The 22,115-nt window shown below is 42.6% G+C and overlaps 1 protein-coding gene across 1 annotated transcript in view; it reads left to right on the forward strand.

The window, feature by feature from the left end:
* Positions 1-22,115, forward strand: part of HECTD1 (HECT domain E3 ubiquitin protein ligase 1) — a 699,591-nt gene that overhangs the window by 523,296 nt on the left and 154,180 nt on the right. Inside the window, exon 29 of the mRNA XM_053711863.1 lies at positions 4,525-4,735. Within this exon, the coding sequence (XP_053567838.1) occupies positions 4,525-4,735 (211 nt within the window). The remainder of the gene's footprint in view (positions 1-4,524; positions 4,736-22,115) is intronic.

Here is a 22,115-nt window from a genome sequence, read left to right on the forward strand (position 1 = left end):
TACATTTCTTAAGCCTCATTTAATTGTCAGGCATTATTTAGCTATAAATTTTTGGGCAAATGTAATGTTATATTGAACCCTGTTTTAGCTATTGTTTTTCTGTTGAGAACAAATGCTCTTAAAGGGACAGTATTAAAAGAAAAAAATTAAATTTTTTTTTGTTTTCTTCTGTTAATTGCAAGATGGATAAAGAGTCTGACTCCTGCTGAATGCAAGCTTTGTTTAGAAAACCAAGTTGACCCCCATTGCCGTTTTGTTTTGATTGTATTAAGAGAACTTTAATGTACAAAGATAGACTTTTTTTGTTACTGAGCCACCACTCTCTCAGGTTGATGCTGCTTAGGCAATGCCACAGCTTTCTCCTCAAGCGTCCCAAGCCTTAACACTTTCAGTGCCCTGTGGTTCCTCACAATCTCCTGGAGGAGTATATTTGCATGCAGAAATTGATGCACAGGTATCCTCGGCGGTATCTGAGGCGTTAGCTGCCATTCCCTTCAGGGGAGACGCAAGAGGAAAATTACAGAATCCAGTCCAGGCTAACCAAGTTGCTCTTTCTCATAAGTCTGAAGAGGCAGATACTTTGGTAGCCTCTGTGGGGGAGATCTCCAATTCGGATAGTATAATTGCTTCTTCTGATACTGAAGTTGTTTCCTTCAGATTTAAGCTTTAACATCTTTGTGTCTTGTTAAAGGAGGTTTTGACTACCTTGGACGACTCGGATACCCCTGTCATCGTCAACCCTTAAAAATCTAGCAAATTGAATAGATATTTTGATGTTCCTTCCTCTGTGGAGGTGTTTCCCGTGCCAGACCGTGCTACGGAGATCATAGCACGGGAATAGGAGTGGCCTGAAATCCCTTTTTCTCCATCTCTGGTTTTCAGAAAGATATTCCCGGTGGCTGACTCCATTAAGGAGTCATGGCAGATGGTGCCCAAGGTGGAAGGGGCGATTTCTACCCTAGCAAAGAGAACTACTATTCCTATTGAGAATAGTTGCTCTTTCAAGGATCCTAAGAAGCTGGAGGCTTACTTAAAAAAATATGTATATTCATCAGGGCCTCCAATGGCAACCGGCGGTGTGTATTGCTACTGTGACAAGTGCGGCGGCCCATTGGTTTGACGCTTTGTCTGAGTCTCTTCAAGCAGAGACTCTTTTGGAGGAGATGCATGATAGGATCAAGGTTAGCCAACTCCTTTATTACTGATGCCTCGTTGCAGGTCATCAAGTTGGTAGCCAAGATATCTGGTTTTGCGATCTTGGCGCACAGAGCGTTATGGCTGAAGTCTTGGTCAGCAGATGTTTCCTCTAAGTCTAAACTTTTGGTGATTCCTAAGAAATTAGAATTCAAGACTGCTCCTCCCTGAGGCAAGTTTCACCTCTCAAGATTATCTGCAGACCAAATAAAAAGAGAGGCGTTCTTGAAATGTGTACCGGACCTTTCCCTTATGGGGGTGATAGTTCCAGTCTAGGGTTCTATTCCAATCTGTTTGTGGTTCCCAAAAAGGAGGCAACTTTCAGGCCTATTCTAGATCTGAAGTGTCTAAACAAGTTTATCAGAGTGCCGTCCTTCAAAATGGAGACTACCCTTTCCATTCTTCCTTTAGTGCAGGAGGGTCAGTTCATGACGACCATATACCTGAAAGATGCATACCTCCATGTTCCCATTCACAGGGATCATCACAAATTTCTATATTTTGCCTTTCTGGACAGACACTTTCAGTTTGTGCCTCTTCCTTTTGGCCTTGCCACAGGTCCCAGAATTTTCTCAAAGGTCCTGGGGGCTCTTTTGGCAGTTATATGGTCTCGGGGAATTGCTGTGGCGCCTTATCTGGACAACATTCTGGTACAGGCGCCCTCTTTTCAACTTGCAAAGTATCACACAGAGATCTTGTTGTCTCTTCTTCACGTTCACGGATGGAAGGTGAATTTGGGTAAGAGTTCCCTTGTTCTGGCCACAAGGGTGGTCTTTCTAGGAACAATTATAGATTCCCTTTCAATGAAGATATTCCTGACGGAAGTAAGAAAAGCCAAGATTCTTTCCTCTTGCCTATCTCTACAGTCTGCTGTACAGCCATCAGTGGCCCAATGTATAGAGGTAATTGGTCTGATGGTGGCTTCCATGGACATAGTTAATTTTGCCCATTTCCATCTGAGGGCTCTGCAGTTATGCATGCTCAATCAATGGAACGGGATTATGCAGATCTGTCTCAGAAGATAGTTTTAGATCAGAAGACAAGAGACTCTCTTCCGTGTTGGCTGTCTCAAGAACATCTGTCTCAGGAGACATGCTTTCGGAGACCCTCATGGATGATTGTGACCACGGATGCCAGCCTGGTGGGCTGGGGAGCAGTCTGGGATTTATTGAAAGCGCAAGGACTTTGGTCTCAGGAGGAATCCGCTCTCCCCATAAACATTTTGGAGTTGAGAGCGATTTTCAATGCCTTGATTGCTTGGCCTCAACTGGCCTTAGCCCAATTTATCAGGTTCCAGTTGGACACCATAACCTCAGTAGCTTACATCAATCACTAGGGGGGAACTCAGAGTTCCTTAACCATGAATGAGGTGTCTTGGATTATTCAATGGGCAGAACTCACCATTGTTGTCTATCTGCCATCAACATTCCGTGAGTGGACAACTGGGAATCGGATTTCCTGAGCAGACAGACATTTCATCCCGGGGAGTGGGAACTCCATCCAGAGGTGTTTTACAGGTTAACCATCAAATGGGGGGTACCGGAATTGGATTTGATGGCGTCTCGTCAGGACACCAAGAGCTCCCAAGCTCTTTTTTACCATAAGATATGGCGAAAATATGTTTATTTGTGTGAATCCAAGGGCTACTCTTGGAGTAGGGTCAGGATTCCAAGAATTGTATCTTTTTTTCAGGAGGGTCTGGAGAAAGGTTTATCTGTTTGAAGGGCCATATTTCTGTTTTGCTGCACAAGCCAGATGTGCAATCCTTTTGTCAGGCCTTGGTCAGAATTAGTCCTGTGTTTAAATACGTTGCTCCTCCATGGAGCCTTAATCTTGTTCCTAAAGTTTTTCAACAGGCTCCGTTTGAGCCAATGCATTCCATAGATATTAAGTTGTTATCTTGGAAGGTTTTGTTTTTTACAGTTATCTCTTCTGCTCAGAGAGTTTCTGAACTTTCAGCTTTGCAGTGTGATTCGCAATATCTTATATTTCATGCAGATAAGGCAGTTCTTCATACAAAGTTTGGTTTTCTTCTGAAGGTTGTGTCAAACAAAAATTTTAATCGAGATTATTGTTCCTTCTCTGTGTCCTAATCCTTCTTCTCATAAAGAGCGTCTATTACACAACCTGGATGTTGTGCGTGCTCAAAAATTTTATTTGCAGGCGACCAAGGATTTTCGTCTGTCTTCTGCATTGTTTGTTTTTCTGGAAAACGTAAGGGTCAGAAGGCTACTGCTACTTCTCTTTCTCTCTGGTTGAGAAGTATTATTCGTTTGGCATATGAGACTGCTGGACAGCAGCCTCCTTAGAGAATCACAGCTCATTCTACTAGGGCTGTTTCTTCTTCTTGGGCTTTCAAGAATGAAGCTTCTGTTGAGCAGATGTGCAAGGCTGCTACTTTTTCCAAATGTTATAAGTTTGATACTTTTGCCTCGGCTGAGGCTTCTTTGGGAGAAAGGTTCTGCAAGCATTGGTGCCTTCTGTTTAGGTCTCCCTGTCTTGGCCCTCCCTAGTCCTTGTGTCCTTTAGCTTGGGTATTGGTTCCCAACAGTAATTGAGGACGCCGTGGACTCACCATATCTTAGGAAAGAAAATTTATGCTTACCTGATGCATTTCTTTCCGGATATGGTGAATCCACGGCCCCACCCTGTATTTCAAAAACAGTTTGGTTTTTTACTAAACTTCAGGCACCTCTACACCTTGTGTTTCTCCTTTTCTCTATTTTCTTTATTTTCTTTCGGTCGAATGACTGGGGATTGTGGGAAGGGGAGGGATACTTAACAGCTTTGCTGTAGGTGCTCTTTGCCGCCTCCTGCTGGCCAGGAGTGATATTTCCAACAGTAATTGACAACCCCATGGACTCACCATATCCGGAATGAAAGAAATGTATTTAAGCATAAATTTAGTTTTTTGCTATATACTTCCATTAGTAAAAATGTTTAGAGTAAAATGTATTCCTGTTTTTTATGCTACATAATCACATATGCAGTGAGTGCCCTGTGCAGGAGCATTGAAACACTACAACTTCTCAGATAACTCTGTTCACAGACACTATACACACCACCGCTAACTCTCTTAGCTTGAATACTATTGCTAGGGCACTCGCAGCATATGGGTGATGCTGAAAAACAGTAATAACTTTTACTAAAAGCATTTTTTTCTAATGGAAGTATATTGCTAAAATGTTTCTATTTTAAATTTTAATTCACGAATGCACATTTCAGTTTTTTGACCGTACTGCCCCTTTAATTTTGCCTAAAATGTTTTCATCATTGGCCTGGTGAAGTGACTTATTTGTACATATTTGCTACCTCTTGTCCATCCCACAGGACTTCTGTGAAAATGGTTGCAAATCAGCAGGTATACCAGCTGCTCTTGCCACACTGCAGAGTGCCGATATCCTAAGCCATAGCAGAGAGCAGGCACAAGCCAAAGCTGGGAGTGGACAAAATTCATGTGGTGTTGAGGACGTCCTGCAGCTTTTGCGCATTCTTTACATTATAGCCAATGACCCATATTCTGCCAAAACACCACAGGAAGGTAAGCTGAATTGTTTAACCTCTTCGCTGCTCATTCTTCTTCACACTCCTGTGCTGAGCTGATTTTTAGCTTTTTTTATTATTTTGTTTTTTATTTTATTCTTTTGCTGCTTTCATTTTAACACTATTGTAAGTCATATTTCTGTGAGAAGCCCACACAAATGATATGTGTATGGCAGGGCCACCATCATGGGGTGACAGGGGTAACTTCTGTCAGGGGCCCAATGGGCCAGGGGGGGCCCATAATTTTGGCAGCCACCAGTGGGTACTACAGCAGAGTGTTAATTGAGCATGGTAAATGTTATTACAAGGAGTAACGTATTAGCATTTGAGAGGATTTCTGAGTGTGCACTAAACCACTATGCACAGTGTGAGACAGACTTGGCACTTTGTTTGTACAGTGTGTGCCAGACGGCAGATCACTTTCATTTGCAGAGGAGGTAGGACTTACTTAGCAAATGTTTTTTATTTCTTTGTGCAATTTCGGATTGTAACTTCAGTGTGGTAGTAGTTGTATGGTGGGGCCAGGGGTCCATACAAACACATTTTTTTTAGCAGCAGTGTATTTATGATTATTTGACAATGCTGTAGAAATTCTATATTTAAAACCATGCAGAAATGTTTCCTCCTCAATACACAAATGGTAGGTGCCCTTTTGGCAGATATGCATTTTAAATATATATATATATATATATATATATATATATATATACAATAAGAAAACACGGAAGGGAACTGCACTCTCATACCGGACCGGGTACACATCCCATGACCCTGCAACATGCTCAGCCCTGGGTGCCACTGGCACTCACAGGAAGCTGTGCTGTCCCCAGAGCCACAAGCAGTTAACCCCAGACAGGTCTGGGTGCAAGAACCATAGGGAAAATTACAAAACAAATTAATACAACACACAGAGAAAACCCAGCACTCACTTACAAGCTCTCAGCGAAGATTTAAAAGCAAAAATGGAAAGGTTAGTCACCGCATCTGGCCAAATGGGACAAGCTCAGGCACCACGTCAAGGTCCTTTCCAATACCTGAGACCCTAAAACAGCCACACAATGCAAGCTTTCAAATCCAAACAAACTGAAAACAAGGGAAGGGTGCACAGGAATATGTAACCACCCTAGACATATACAAAACACGGAAGGGAACTGCACTCTCATACCGGACCGGGTACACATCCCATGACCCTGCAACATGCTCAGCCCTGGGTGCCACTGGCACTCACAGGAAGCTGTGCTGTCCCCAGAGCCACAAGCAGTTAACCCCAGACAGGTCTGGGTGCAAGAACCATAGGGAAAATTACAAAACAAATTAATACAACACACAGAGAAAACCCAGCACTCACTTACAAGCTCTCAGCGAAGATTTAAAAGCAAAAATGGAAAGGTTAGTCACCGCATCTGGCCAAATGGGACAAGCTCAGGCACCACGTCAAGGTCCTTTCCAATACCTGAGACCCTAAAACAGCCACACAATGCAAGCTTTCAAATCCAAACAAACTGAAAACAAGGGAAGGGTGCACAGGAATATGTAACCACCCTAGACATATACAAAACACGGAAGGGAACTGCACTCTCATACCGGACCGGGTACACATCCCATGACCCTGCAACATGCTCAGCCCTGGGTGCCACTGGCACTCACAGGAAGCTGTGCTGTCCCCAGAGCCACAAGCAGTTAACCCCAGACAGGTCTGGGTGCAAGAACCATAGGGAAAATTACAAAACAAATTAATACAACACACAGAGAAAACCCAGCACTCACTTACAAGCTCTCAGCTAAGATTTAAAAGCAAAAATGGAAAAGTTAGTCACCGCATCTGGCCAAATGGGACAAGCTCAGGCACCACGTCAAGGTCCTTTCCAATACCTGAGACCCTATAACAGCCACACAATGCAAGCTTTCAAATCCAAACAAACTGAAAACAAGGGAAGGGTGCACAGGAATCTGTAACCACCCTAGACATATACAAAACACGGAAGGGAACTGCACTCTCATACCGGACCGGGTACACATCCCATGACCCTGCAACATGCTCAGCCCTGGGTGCCACTGGCACTCACAGGAAGCTGTGCTGTCCCCAGAGCCACAAGCAGTTAACCCCAGACAGGTCTGGGTGCAAGAACCATAGGGAAAATTACAAAACAAATTAATACAACACACAGAGAAAACCCAGCACTCACTTACAAGCTCTCAGCTAAGATTTAAAAGCAAAAATGGAAAGGTTAGTCACCGCATCTGGCCAAATGGGACAAGCTCAGGCACCACGTCAAGGTCCTTTCCAATACCTGAGACCCTAAAACAGCCACACAATGCAAGCTTTCAAATCCAAACAAACTGAAAACAAGGGAAGGGTGCACAGGAATCTGTAACCACCCTAGACATATACAAAACACGGAAGGGAACTGCACTCTCATACCGGACCGGGTACACATCCCATGACCCTGCAACATGCTCAGCCCTGGGTGCTACTGGCACTCACAGGAAGCTGTGCTGTCCCCAGAGCCACAAGCAGTTAACCCCAGACAGGTCTGGGTGCAAGAACCATAGGGAAAATTACAAAACAAATTAATACAACACACAGAGAAAACCCAGCACTCACTTACAAGCTCTCAGCTAAGATTTAAAAGTAAAAATGGAAAGGTTAGTCACCGCATCTGGCCAAATGGGACAAGCTCAGGCACCACGTCAAGGTCATCAAATACAGAGACATTTATTCACATCAAAATTACAGTATATCACTAAGTGATGCATCACTATAATTCATTAAACACGATAGCATTATATATATAATGCTATCGTGTTTAATGAATTGTAGTGATGCATCACTTAGTGATATACTGTAATTTTGATGTGAATAAATGTCTCTGTATTTGATGACAAGCCTGTCTGTTGCCTCTTGATCATTGTGTGGTTGGTGTCCGCTTCCCTCTGGTACCTAGAAGAGCAGAGGTTTAGAGTGCTGAAATCCCTAATCTGTTTATGTATTCTCTACATATAGATATATAGAACATTCCAGTTTACTGCCCCTTTATGCAAGGACTTTCCAGATGCAAGGAGGCATTTTATCTAAGGTTTTTACATCTGCATAAAATGTTATACTCTCAGACTAAGATTGCTAAGTGTTTGAAATGAGACAGGTTTACTTAAAACTGTTCAGTTTACACTACAGCTGACTTAATTTTGAAATACATACCAACAAGTCTAACACCTGCATTTAACCAGATTTAATGGTATGAGTACCACAGATTATGGTTCCACCAAGACCATATAGAGTACAGCATTTTCAAAATCCATAAGTACAGCTGACAGATGGGAACATTTGTACACTATATTTGAAGTGGTGCTTTTGGTTGGGGAAAAAACAGACATATGTCAACGTTTTAAAAGTACTTTTCTTCATCTAGCCATCTACCCAGATCATTAATGTACAATTTTGAATTCACAGAATTATTTTTGTTTGCACATTTACAAATATGATTCTTTAAAAAGTGATATCTTAATTTCTGCAATTTTTTTTATCATGCATGTCACACCCTGTTGATTTAGAGGATGCAAGGTGCATAAATGTTTCCTCCTGTGAGTGTTTCTGTGGGTGTCTGTGTTCATGTCTTTGTGCTTTGGTTTGTCTCTCTGAGTATGTATGTATTTTTTTTATGTGGTTCTCTCTGTGAGGGTGGGTGTGTATGTCTTTGTGCATTTTCTGTGGATGTTTGTGAGGGTGTGTGCATATGTCTTTGAGCTTTTTCTATGGGTGTCTCTGCGAGGGTGTGTGTATGTTTGTCTTTGTGTATTTTCTCTGGATGCCTTTGTGAGGGTGGGTGTGTATGTCTGTTTTCTGTGGATGTCTCTGTGAGGGTGGGTGTGTATGTATGTCTGTGTTTTCTGTGGATGTCTCTGTGAGGGTGTGTGTTTTCTGTGGGTGTCTTTGTGTGTTTTCTGTGGATGTCTCGGTGAGGGTGTGTGTATGTATGTCTTTCTGTGTTTTCTGTGGGTGTCTCTGTGTGTGTGTGTGTGTGTGTATGTATGTATGTAGTTGTGTGTTTTCTGAGGCTGTCTCTGTCGGTGTTTCCTTGGGTGTATGTGCAAGCTTGAGTTTGTGTGTCTCTATTGTCTGTTCCTTTTTAGGACATTTTGACCTTACTACTGATTATTCACATCTTTCTACAGACTTTGAGACTAACGAGACCTTTCCGGAAGTCACCAATCCACCATTTAACCTTTAAATTATTGTTTAGGCAGTTCAGGGCCCTTCCTTTCAGCCACTGCATGCTGTTGTCATGATTTAGTTGGCCTCTTCCTTTACAAAAAGATAATCGGAACTCCATATTTTGTTTTCTAAATCTTCTCTTTTTTTTTTTACAAAACTGTAGTTTGCCTCATTACTTGTCAGGTCAATGTAAACAAGTGCTGAGTGTCTGTTTGGGTGTCTGTGTCTGAGTGTGTTTCTTTGCGTGTCTGCTAGAGTGTCTATATGTGAATCCTTATGTGTGAGTGTGTGTTTCAGTGTATGAGTGTGTCTGTATGTTACTATCTTTACAACATTTCCAAGTTTAAAAAGACACTTAAGAATAAAGTGCATACAGTATATGTTTTTAGTCACTTGGACAAAAATTGCACTTGTCAAAGGAGGAGGGGGGGCTGATCAATGGTTTAGTCAAGGGCCCCAACATTTCTAGTAGCGGCCCTGTGTGTAGAAAAAGAGGACCAAAGGGTTAAATAGCACTACACCTGACAATTTAGATTATACACATATACATATCCATGTGTTATATTAAAAAAACATACATAAATTAATTGTATTCAGACACGTGAATCAGTGTCTTTATATGCAAGCACAAAAAAATAAGATATAAATAATATTTAAGAAAAGTCTGATTTTTATATAACGAAACCAGTTATGGATGAAACACAAAAGTTTATAGAGAACCAAGTCTCTGACGAAGAAGGATCTATTAGAAAATAAGCCTTCGAAACGCATAAGACAGAATCATCAGACCGTTGCCCACACCGGGTAATTTGGTTTTTGCTCATATATCGTCTATCAGGAGTGTTTGTGACAAGACGCTCCTGAATCTAATTTCCAGTGGAATTTTGCCACTTTGTATTTTAAAGTTTACCAGTTACCTCATAATGTATTGAGGGTCTTAAATATATCCAGGATACCTGAAATTCCACCATACTGTAAGAATCATCAGAGGGATTTGAGAATTCACCAACTAGCAGGAATTGTGAAATTTGGAGTCGACAGACTAACAGACCACAAAAAAATTCTCATACATAAGGGCTGAATAAAAGAGCGCCCCCCCCCCCCCCAGTGTCTCCAACTTACCTCATATGATTGGGGTAAAATCCTGCAAGTAGTGACTTCAGAAGTTTCTCACTAGGATTAAACGTTTTACACCCGCCGAGGTGTTATATTTATCTTCTATGAACTTTTATGTTTCATCCATAACTGGTTTAGTTCTATAAAACTCTTGCATATAACACACTGATTCACGTGTCTGAATACTATTCATTTATGTATGTTGTTTTAATATAACACATGGATATGTATATGTGTATAATCATCTAAATTGTCAGGTTTAGTGCTATTTAACCCATTGGTCCTCTTTTTCTACATATCTTTTCTACATATCTTTTCTAGAAGGTTTGTGGGAAAGTCTTTTTTTCCCACAAGACCTTTTATTTGGGTTCTAGCTTCTTATATTGCCTGTTTTTTAGACTGACAGCCTGTGGGACAGTATCTCCTCTGTTGTTCTCCTTCCCCTCTCTTTTTGCGCCTTTCCTTGTTCTTTTTTTTGTCTCTCATTATTATATTTATATTTTTTTTTTTATTTTTTTTTTATTCAGCAGCCATGTAAGAAATCTGCAACAAAATTGTTAAAAAATAAATAAATAATGAAAATGGCTATGTGACCACTGTTATTACTTTGGTGACCGTACAAAATTGTCAGCCAAATGTGAAATAAGGGCCCATGTAGGCTTTTGTGGGTTACATTTTAAAATAGTTGGGCCCCTTTGTGTCAGTACAGAAATAAAAAAACACTTTTTTTTTTTTTGCAAGGTGATCATTGTTACCAAAGTGATCGCTTGGCTATACAGCCAGTTTTATACAGGTCAAAATCCCCATATCCAAAATCCAAATTTATTCTGAAATCCAAACTTTTTAATTAGTATTTTCTTTCATAAAGGTGGTGTGAGTCCATGATCCATTACTCCTACGAATTATACTCATGACGAATAGGAGGAGGCAAAGATCCCCAAACTACAAGAGCCCTTATAACCCATTCCACCTTACTGGAAACTAGTCTTGTCTTTGCCTTTTCATGAGGAAGGAGAAGGGGGAGGGGCTTCAGGTGTTTGTGACAATGGTGCTCAGACCTATTTGAGGCCCAGATTTCTCCTCAGAGAGCTACTGGTTAGACAGAGGGGTGTCTTTTGGAGTATGGGTAGTGGCACAAGAACACCCTATGGAAGATGGCCACAGGTGTTGCAGGGACTGGTCATTAGCCTCCTCTTCTTGGTTCTGTGTTATATATATTTAGATCCTTTGTCACGCGTATAGCAGTGGATTGGCTATCTATTGGAAGTAGTTTCTGCTGCTTATGGTCCAGTAGTATGGGTGCCTATTATGTAAGTGTGGGGGTTGTTTTGTTGGCATCTTTTTAGCCTGTAGGCTATTAGTAGGTACTCCCTTTTGGATTTATCATAGCCTGGGAACCATTATGTCAGGCATTTTTAGGTTTGGGCATATAAGTAGCTTATTTCACCCTATTGAAGGCCTTAAGGTGCGTTAAGTATTCATGGTAGCACATGTCGGCTTCTTTTTTCGCTCTTATTTTTTGTTACCGTGCATCTGCTTGTTTGCACGCGTCTTTTTTCGCGCATCTGCTTTTTGTTCACGCTCTTTCTTGGTTAGCATGTGTTGGCTTATGTGCATGCCATAATTTGTTTTGCGCTTTTACTTAGCGTCTGCCATTTTTTTTGCTCTTTTATTCTTTACAAACATTGTGCATGCACCAGTAGGACGTGTTGTTATTTTAACGTGTGTCATTTTTCACACGCTTAAAGTGAATGTCAACTTTTAAGAAAAAATTAAAATACTATTAAAAACAGGGGCATTTTCATTCATGAGAGTTTAAATTTCACCGGTTTTGTTAAAATACTTACCTTTCTCCAACATTGGTGTGTCCGGTCCATGGCGTCATCCATAACTTGTGGGAATATTCTCTTCCCCAACAGGAAATGGCAAAGAGCACAGCAAAAGCTGTCCATATAGCCCCTCCCAGGCTCCGCCCCCCCAGTCATTCTCTTTGCCGCTCTGAACAAGTAGCATCTCCACGGAGATGGTGAAGAGTATGTGGTGTTTAGTTGTAGTTTTTTATTCTTCTATCAAGAGTTTGTTATTTTAAAATAGTGCTGGTATGTACTATTTACTCTAAAACAGAAAAGGATGAAGAGTTCTGTTTAAAAGAGGAGTATGATTTTAGCAGCAGTAACTAAAATCAATTGCTGTTCCCACGCAGGACTGTTGAGCTGAGAGAACTTCATTTGGGGGGAACAGTTTGCAGACTTTTCTGCTCAAGGTATGACTAGACATTTTTCTAACAAGACTGTGTAATGCTGGAAGGCTGTCATTTTTCCCTCATGGGGATCGGTAAGCCATTTTCTTAGACTTAGAAAGAATAAAGGGCTTATTATGGGCTATTAACTGGTGGACACTCTTAAGGGCTAAATCGATTGTTTATTTAAGTTATTTTTGAAAGTTTGAAGTAATTTTCACACTTTTATTGTTTGGGGAACGTTTTTATCGCCAGGCACTAGTTTAGACACCTTCCCAGTCAGGAAGGGCCTTTCACTATAGTAGGCAGAGCCTCATTTTCGCGCCATTATTGCGCAGTTACTTTTGAGTACAGTGCATGCAGCTGCATGTGTGAGGGTCTGGTATCCACTGAAAACGTTCCTAGAAGGCTTGAATTGGTATCGTATACCCCCCTGGGATTGGTGAAGTCGCAACAAAGGCTGTGGCTGGGACTTTCCACATTTTAAGGGTTAACAGCTTGAAAATTGGGGTGCAATACTTTGAATGCATTAAGACACTGTGGTGAAAATTTGGTAAAGATTGGATAATTCCTTCATAGTTTTTCACATATTTTTTTTCACATATTCAGTAATAAAGTGTGCCCTGTTTAACATTTAAAGAGACAGTAACGGTTTTGTTTTAAAACGTTTTTTGTGCTTTATTAACCAGTTTAAGCCTGTTTAACATGTCTGTACCTTCAGATAGATCATGTTCTGTATGTATGGAAGCCAATGTGGTTCCCCCTTCAAATATATGTGATAATTGTGCCATAGCGTCCAAACATAGTAAGGACAGTACTGTCACAAATAGTAAGGTTGCCCAGGATGATTCCTCAGATGAAGGAAGTAGAGATAGTTCTACATCATCTCCTTCTGTGTCTATACCAGTTATGCCCGCGCAGGCGACCCCTAGTACTTCTAGCGCGCCAATGCTTGTTACTATGCAACAATTGACGGCAGTAATGGATAACTCCATAGCTAATATTTTATCCAAAATGCCAGCATTTCAGAGAAAGCGCGATTGCTCAGTTTTAAACACTGTAGAGCAGGAGGGCGCTGATGATAATTTTTCTGTCATACCCTCACACCAGTCTGAAGTGGCAGTGAGGGAGGGTTTGTCAGATGGAGAAATTTCTGATACAGGAAGAATTTCTCAGCAGGCAGAACCTGATGTTGTGACATTTAAATTTAAATTAGAGCATCTCCGCGCATTACTAAAGGAGGTGCTATCTACTCTGGATGGTTGTGACAATCTGGTCATCCCAGAAAAATTGTGCAAGATGGACAAGTTCCTAGAGGTCCCGGTGCACCCTGATGCCTTTCCGATACCTAAACGAGTGGCGGACATAGTGAATAAGGAGTGGGAGAAGCCAGGCATACCTTTTGTCCCTCCTCCTATATTTAAGAAATTGTTCCCTGTGGTCGACCCCAGGAAGGACTTATGGCAAACAGTCCCTAAGGTCGAGGGGGCGGTTTCTACACTAGCCAAGCGCACGACCATTCCCATTGAGGACAATTGTGCTTTCAAAGATCCTATGGATAAAAAATTGGAGGGTTTGCTTAAAAAGATTTTTGTACAGCAAGGTTACCTCCTTCAACCTATTTCGTGCATTATTGCTGTCACTACAGCGGCGTGGTTCTGGTTCGAGGAACTGGAAAAGTCGCTCAGTAGGGAGACTCCGTATGAGGAAGTCATGGACAGAATTCACGCACTTAAGTTAGCTAATTCCTTTATTTTAGACGCCGCTTTGCAGTTAGCGAGGTTAGCGGCGAAAAATTCAGGGTTTGCAATTGTGGCGCGCAGAGCGCTCTGGCTAAAGTCTTGGTCGGCGGATGTATCTTCCAAGGCAAAAATGCTTAATATCCCTTTCAAGGGTACGACCCTTTTTGGGCCAGAATTGAAAGAGATTATTTCAGACATCACTGGGGGAAAGGGCCATGCCCTCCCACAAGATAGACCTTTCAAGGCTAAGAATAAGTCCAATTTCTCTTGTTAAGTGTGTTCAGTCCACAAGTCATCCATTACTTATGGGATATATTCTCCTTCCCAACAGGAAGTTGCAAGAGGATCACCCAAGCAGAGCTGCTATATAGCTCCTCCCCTCACATGTCATATCCAGTCATTCTCTTGCAACCCTCAACAAAGAAGGAGGTTGCGAGAGGAGCTGGAGTTTTTACTTAACTATTCTTCAATCAAAAGTTTGTTATTTTAAATGGCACCAAAGTGTGCTGTTTTTCTATCTCAGGCAGTATTTTGAAGAAGAAACTGCCTGCGTTTTTTTTTCTATGATCTTAGCAGGCGTAACTAAGATCCACTGGCTGTTCTCGACATTCTGAGGAGTGGGGTAACTTCAGAAAATGGGAATAGCATGCGGGGTCCTCCGCAAATGAGGTATGTGCGGTACATTATTTTCTGGGAATGGAATTGACTAAGAAAATACTGCTGTTACCGTATGATGTAAGTACAGCCTTAAATGCAGTAGTGGTAACTGGGTATCAGGCTGATAAATGTATGCGCAGTCAAGTTATTTTCTAGGGACTAGAATTTGACTGAGAAAATACTGTTAAAACTGAAATAATACTTAAGCCTTATCTGCAGTGGTAGCGACTGGTAGCAGGCTTAGTGATAACTTTGCATGACATTGGAAAATGTTATTTTTTTAATAAAACGTTTACTGGCATGTTATTCGTTTTTGTGAGGTACTTTGGTGATAAATCTCTTTGGGCATGAGGAAACTGTTTGTTCATCATGTTCAAAAGCCAATGTGGAGCCCAATAGAACGATGTGTACCAATTGTATTGATATTGCTTTGAATAAAGGTCAATCTGTACCGATAGAGAAACTATCACCAGACAACGAGGGGGAAGTTATGCCGCCTAACTCTCCTCACGTGTCAGTACCTGCGTCTCCCGCTCGGGAGATGCGTAGGATTGAGACGCCAAGTACATCTAGGCCCTTACAAATCACTTTACATGATATGGCTAATGTTATGAAAGAAGTATTATATAATATGCCCGAATTGAGGGGCAAGCGCGATAGCTCTGGGTTAAGGACAGAGCGTGCTGATGACACGAGAGCCATGTCTGATACTGCGTCACAATTTGCAGAACATGAGGACGGTGAGCTTCATTCTGTCGGTGACGGTTCTGATCCGGGGAGACCGGATTCAGATATTTCAAATTTTAAATTTAAGCTTGAGAACCTCCGTGTGTTACTAGGGGAGGTATTAGCGGCTCTGAATGATTGGGACACGGTGGCAATCCCAGAGAAATTGTGTAGGTTGGATAGATACTATGAGGTACCGGTGTGTACTGACGTCTTTCCTATACCAAAAAGCCTTACAGAAATTATTAGTAAGGAGTGGGATAGACCCGGTGTACCTTTTTCCCCTCCCCCGATATTCAGAAAAATGTTTCCTATAGACGCCACCACACGAGACTTATGGCAGATGGTCCCTAAGGTGGAGGGAGCAGTTTCTACTTTAGCCAAGCGTACCACTATCCCGGTGGAGGATAGCTGTGCTTTCTCAGATCCAATGGATAAAAAATTAGAGGGTTATCTTAAGAAAATGTTTGTTCAACAGGGTTTTATTTTGCAGCCTCTTGCATGCATTGCGCCTGTCACGGCTGCAGCAGCATTCTGGTTTGAGTCTCTGGAAGAGGCGATTCGCACAGAGCCATTGGATGAGGCTTTGAGCAAAGTTAGAACCCTTAAGCAAGCTAATGCGTTTGTTTCAGATGCCGTAGTACATCTAACCAAACTTACGGCTAAAAATTCCGGATTCGCCATACAGGCGCGCAGAGCGCTCTGGCTTAAATCCTGGTCAGCGGATGTAACATTCCTTTCAAAGGGCAGACCTTATTCGGGCCCGGCTTGAAGGAAATTATTGCTGACATTACGGGAGGTAAGGGCCACGCCCTTCCTCAGGACAGGGCCAAACCGAAGGCCAAACAGTCTAATTTTCGTGCCTTTCGTAACTTCAAGGCAGGAGCAGCATCCACTTCCTCCGCTCCAAAACAGGAAGGAACTACTGCTCGTTACAGACAGGGTTGGAAAGGCAACCAGTCATGGAACAAGGGCAAGCAGGCCAGAAAGCCTACTTCCGCCCCTAAGACAGCATGAAGACAGGGCCCCCTATCCGGAGACGGATTTAGTGGGGGGCAGACTTTCTCTCTTCGCCCAGGCTTGGGCAAGAGATGTGCAGGATCCCTGGACGTTGAAGATTATATCTCAGGGATACCTTCTGGATTTCAAAACCTCTCCACCACAAGGGAGGTTCCATCTTTCGAGGTTATCAACAAACCTAGTAAAGAGAGAGGCATTTCTACAATGTGTACAAGACCTCTTAATCATGGGAGTGATCCACTCAGTTCCGCGATCGGAACAGGGACAAGGATTTTACTCAAATCTATTTGTGGTTCCCAAAAAAGAGGGAACCTTCAGACCAATCTTGGACTTAAAGATCTTAAACAAATTCCTAAGGGTACCATCGTTCAAGATGGAAACCATTCGAACCATCCTACCCATGATCCAAGAGGGTCAATATATGACCACAGTGGACTTAAAGGATGCTTACCTTCACATACCGATTCACAAAGATCATTATCGGTACCTAAGGTTTGCCTTTCTAGACAGGCATTACCAGTTTGTGGCTCTTCCCTTCAGGTTAGCCACGGCCCCGAGAATTTTTACGAAGGTTCTGGGCTCACTTCTGGCGGTACTAAGACCACGAGGCATAGCGGTGGCTCCGTACCTAGACGACATTCTGATACAAGCGTCAAGTTTTCAGAATGCAAAATCTCATACAGAGATAGTTCTTGCATTTCTGAGGTCGCATGGGTGGAAAGTGAACGTGGAAAAGAGTTCTCTGTTACCACTCACAAGGGTCCCTTTTCTAGGGACTCTTATAGATTCTGTAGAGATGAAGATTTACCTGACGGAGTCCAGGTTATCAAAGATTCTCAATGCTTGCCGTGTCCTTCATTCCATTCCAAGCCCATCAGTAGCTCAGTGCATGGAGGTAATCGGCTTAATGGTCGCGGCAATGGACATAGTGCCATTTGCGCGCCTGCATCTCAGACCGCTGCAACTATGCATGCTCAGTCAATGGAACGGGGATTACTCAGATCTGTCCCCTTTGCTAAATCTGGACCAGGAGACCAGAGATTCTCTTCTCTGGTGGTTGTCACCGGTTCATCTGTCCAAAGGAATGACCTTTCGCAGACCAGATTGGACGATTGTAACAACGGATGCCAGCCTTCTAGGCTGGGGAGCAGTCTGGAATTCCCTGAAGGCTCAGGGTTCGTGGACTCAGGAGGAGAAACTCCTTCCAATAAACATTCTGGAATTAAGAGCAATATTCAATGCTCTTCTAGCTTGGCCTCAGTTAGCAAGACTGAGGTTCATCAGATTTCAGTCGGACAATATCACGACTGTGGCTTACATCAATCATCAAGGGGGAACCAGGAGTTCCCTAGCGATGTTGGAAGTCTCGAAGATAATTCGCTGGGCAGAGTCTCACTCTTGCCACCTGTCAGCGATTTACATCCCAGGCGTAGAGAACTGAGAGGCGGATTTCCTAAGTCGCCAGACTTTTCATCCGGGAGAGTGGGAACTTCACCCGGAGGTATTTGCTCAACTGATTCGTCGTTGGGGCAAACCGGATCTGGATCTCATGGCATCTCGCCAGAACGCGAAGCTTCCTTGTTACGGATCCAGGTCCAGGGACCCGGGAGCGGTGCTGGTAGATGCATTAGCAGCCCCTTGGGTTTTCAACATAGCTTATGTGTTTCCACCATTTCCGTTGCTACCTCGACTGATTGCCAGGATCAAACAGGAGAGGGCATCGGTAATTCTGATAGCGCCTGCGTGGCCACGCAGGACCTGGTATGCAGACCTAGTGGACATGTCGTCCTGTCCACCATGGTCTCTTCCCCTGAGGCAGGACCTTCTAATTCAGGGTCCTTTCAACCATCCAAACCTACTTTCTCTGAGGCTGACTGCCTGGAAATTGAACGCTTGATTCTATCTAAGCGGGGGTTTTCGGATTCGGTTATTGATACATTAATACAGGCTCGGAAACCTGTGACCAGAAAGATTTACCATAAGATATGGCGTAAATATTTATATTGGTGCGAATCCAAGAGTTACTCATGGAGTAAGGTTAGGATTCCTAGGATATTGGCTTTTCTACAAGAGGGTTTAGAAAAAGGTTTGTCCGCTAGTTCGCTAAAGGGACAGATTTCAGCTCTGTCTATTCTTTTACACAAACGTCTGGCAGAGAATCCAGACGTCCAGGCCTTTTGTCAGGCTTTGGCTAGAATTAAGCCTGTGTTTAAAGCTGTTGCTCCTCCATGGAGCTTAAACTTGGTTCTTAAAGTTCTTCAGGGTGTTCCGTTTGAACCCCTTCATTCCATTGATATTAAACTTTTATCCTGGAAAGTTCTGTTTTTGATGGCTATTTCCTCGGCTCGAAGAGTCTCTGAGTTATCTGCCTTACATTGTGATTCTCCTTATCTGATCTTTCATTCAGACAAGGTAGTACTGCGTACTAAACCTGGGTTTTTACCTAAGGTTGTTTCTAACAGCAATATCAATCAAGAGATTGTTGTTCCATCATTATGTCCTAATCCTTCTTCAAAGAAGGAACGTCTTTTGCATAATCTGGACGTGGTCCGTGCTCTGAAGTTCTACTTACAGGCAACTAAAGATTTTAGACAAACTTCTTCTCTGTTTGTCGTTTACTCTGGACAGAGGAGAGGTCAAAAGGCTTCGGCTACCTCTCTCTCTTTTTGGCTTCGTAGCATAATACGTTTAGCCTATGAGACTGCTGGACAGCAGCCTCCTGAAAGAATTACAGCTCATTCCACTAGAGCTGTGGCTTCCACCTGGGCCTTTAAGAATGAGGCCTCTGTTGAACAGATTTGCAAGGCTGCAACTTGGTCTTCACTTCATACTTTTTCCAAATTTTACAAATTTGACACTTTCGCTTCTTCGGAGGCTGGTTTTGGGAGAAAGGTTCTACAGGCAGTGGTTCCTTCTGTTTAATGTTCCTGCCTTGTCCCTCCCTTCATCCGTGTACTTAGCTTTGGTATGGGTATCCCATAAGTAATGGATGACCCGTGGACTGAACACACTTAAGAAGGGAAAACATAATTTATGCTTACCTGATAAATTTATTTCTCTTGTAGTGTGTTCAGTCCACGGCCCGCCCTGTCTTTTTAAGGCAGGTTCTAAATTTTAAAATTATAACTCCAGTCACCACTGCACCTTATAGTTTCTCCTTTCTCGTCTTGTTTCGGTCGAATGACTGGATATGACATGTGAGGGGAGGAGCTATATAGCAGCTCTGCTTGGGTGATCCTCTTGCAACTTCCTGTTGGGAAGGAGAATATATCCCATAAGTAATGGATGACCCGTGGACTGAACACACTACAAGAGAAATAAATTTATCAGGTAAGCATAAATTATGTTTTTCGTTCCTTTCGCAATTTCAGGAACGGACCGGCTTCCAACTCTGCAGCCTCTAGACAAGAGGGTAACGCTTCTCAGACTAAACCAGCTTGGAAACCAATGCAAGGCTGGAACAAGGGTAAACAGGCCAAGAAGCCTGCTGCTGCTACCAAAACAGCATGAAGGGGTAGCCCCCGATCCGGGACCGGATCTAGTAGGGGGCAGACTCTCTCTCTTTGCTCAGGCTTGGGCAAGAGATGTTCAGGATCCCTGGGCACTAGAAATAGTCTCTCAGGGTTATCTTCTAGAATTCAAGGAACTACCCCCAAGGGGAAGGTTCCACATGTCTCACTTATCTTCAAACCAAATAAAGAGACAGGCATTCTTATATTGTGTAGAAGACCTGTTAAAGATGGGAGTGATACACCCAGTTCCAACTGTGGAACAAGGTCAGGGGTTTTACTCAAATCTGTTTGTAGTTCCCAAAAAAGAGGGAACTTTCAGACCAATTCTGGATTTAAAAATTCTAAACAAATTTCTCAGAGTTCCATCGTTCAAAATGGAAACCATTCGAACAATTTTACCTACAATCCAGGAGGGTCAATTTATGACTACCGTGGATTTTAAGGATGCGTATCTACATATTCCTATTCACAAAGATCATCATCAGTTCCTAAGGTTCGCCTTTCTGGACAAACATTATCAGTTTGTGGCTCTCCCATTCGGGCTAGCCACTGCTCCAAGAATTTTCACAAAGGTGCTCGGGTCCCTTCTAGCTATATGGACAGCTTTTGCTGTGCTCTTTGCCATTTCCTGTTGGGGAAGAGAATATTCCCACAAGTTATGGATGACGCCGTGGACCGGACACACCGTTGGAGAAAGTAATTTATCAGGTAAGCATAAATTCTGTTTTTTCTTCTTGAAGGCGGAGAAGTCTTTTCATTTTAGGCCAGCAATTGGTAATTCTGATTGTGATGCTGTTGTTTATATTATTAAGATCAATGTTAAGAATATGGCACTGGCAGCTTTGACAAGGAAGGCTATATGGTTGAAATCATGGTCTGCTGACGTAGTTTCTAAATCTAGACTTCTGTCTCTTCCTTTCTAATAGCAGTGAAAGTCCACAAATTCATTCATAACCTATAGGAAATACTTCCCCTGGCCGCCAAGAGGAGGCAAAGACACCCCAAAAAGAGCAGAGTTTTTGAGTATGTTAGCTTCTTGATGTCGCAGGAAAGTTCCCATGACTCCTCCAATGTTATGCTGCTATCCCTCCTTTCTTAGGCAAACAGTGTTATTTGCACTGATTTTCCTTTGTGTTACAGGGCTCCTTGTTGTCTTAAAAGATAGGGAATTATTCAAATTGTATAGACTCAAGGCTATAAAAAGGGCTATAGATTCCATGGAGCTTCTCAGTGAGGGGGGCATCTTGGGTAAGCATTCAGATTGCATACAAACAAGGCTACACAATGGCCATAGATACAGGGACCTGTCCAGAGAGGGGGCGGGCTATCTTTAATCTGCAGTAAACTAGACCACATGGGTCAATCTGCAAAATAGAGCTTCTGGGCAGTCTTAAGGCAAGGGGCTAGTTGCCTTCTGCATTGTTGACTCATGGATCTCACTCCGGTTCTAGTGTGACTAGTGCCTTTTACTTGTGAACCAGAATAGGCATACTAACTGATCCTCTTCCCTCCTGTCTAAGAGAGCTCCAGTGTCCACTTATATGGACAAGAGGTTCACAGGATGTTAGGATTGACCGAAGAGCAATGCTTAATGAAGACAGTTCCTTCTCTGTTGCAAGGTTTAATCTCATTGACATGACTAAGGGCCTATTGCAGACTTGAAACTTTGTATGTTTATACTCATGGACCCTGCTTAAGAAATAAAGGTAGTTTAGTTCCTCAGTGGGAGCTTTTTGGGAACAGTTTGGGGAGTTTATATACTGCTCTAACATTGTGAAGAACGTTTTCAGGGCTCATTTAGACTGTGTACTTTTGGCTGGAACATGCATGTTTTACTTTCACTTTTGTGAGTTGCGCTGCTCCTAATAGCTTTGCGCACTTTTTCATAGCAGAGGAGGTCCTGCCTTGTGCACCATCTGAACGGGTGCGGCTTCATTCACTTCCTTACGATCTTGCTGCAGACAGCACTCCTGAAGAGCGTTTCTTGACAACTTGTCTAGGTGGTGGTGAGTGCCCCAGCCATTGGTTTTGTAAAGGTGCCTTTTCTATATTTAAAACGTTTATTTTTGTATTGTTTTTCTCTTCTCTACTGTGGGATTACATTCCTACAATGGAGGACTCTGATAATATGTTAGAATGTTCCACTCTTTTTG

This window comes from Bombina bombina, chromosome 1, assembly GCF_027579735.1.
Source record: "Bombina bombina isolate aBomBom1 chromosome 1, aBomBom1.pri, whole genome shotgun sequence".
Lineage (NCBI taxonomy): Eukaryota > Metazoa > Chordata > Amphibia > Anura > Bombinatoridae > Bombina > Bombina bombina.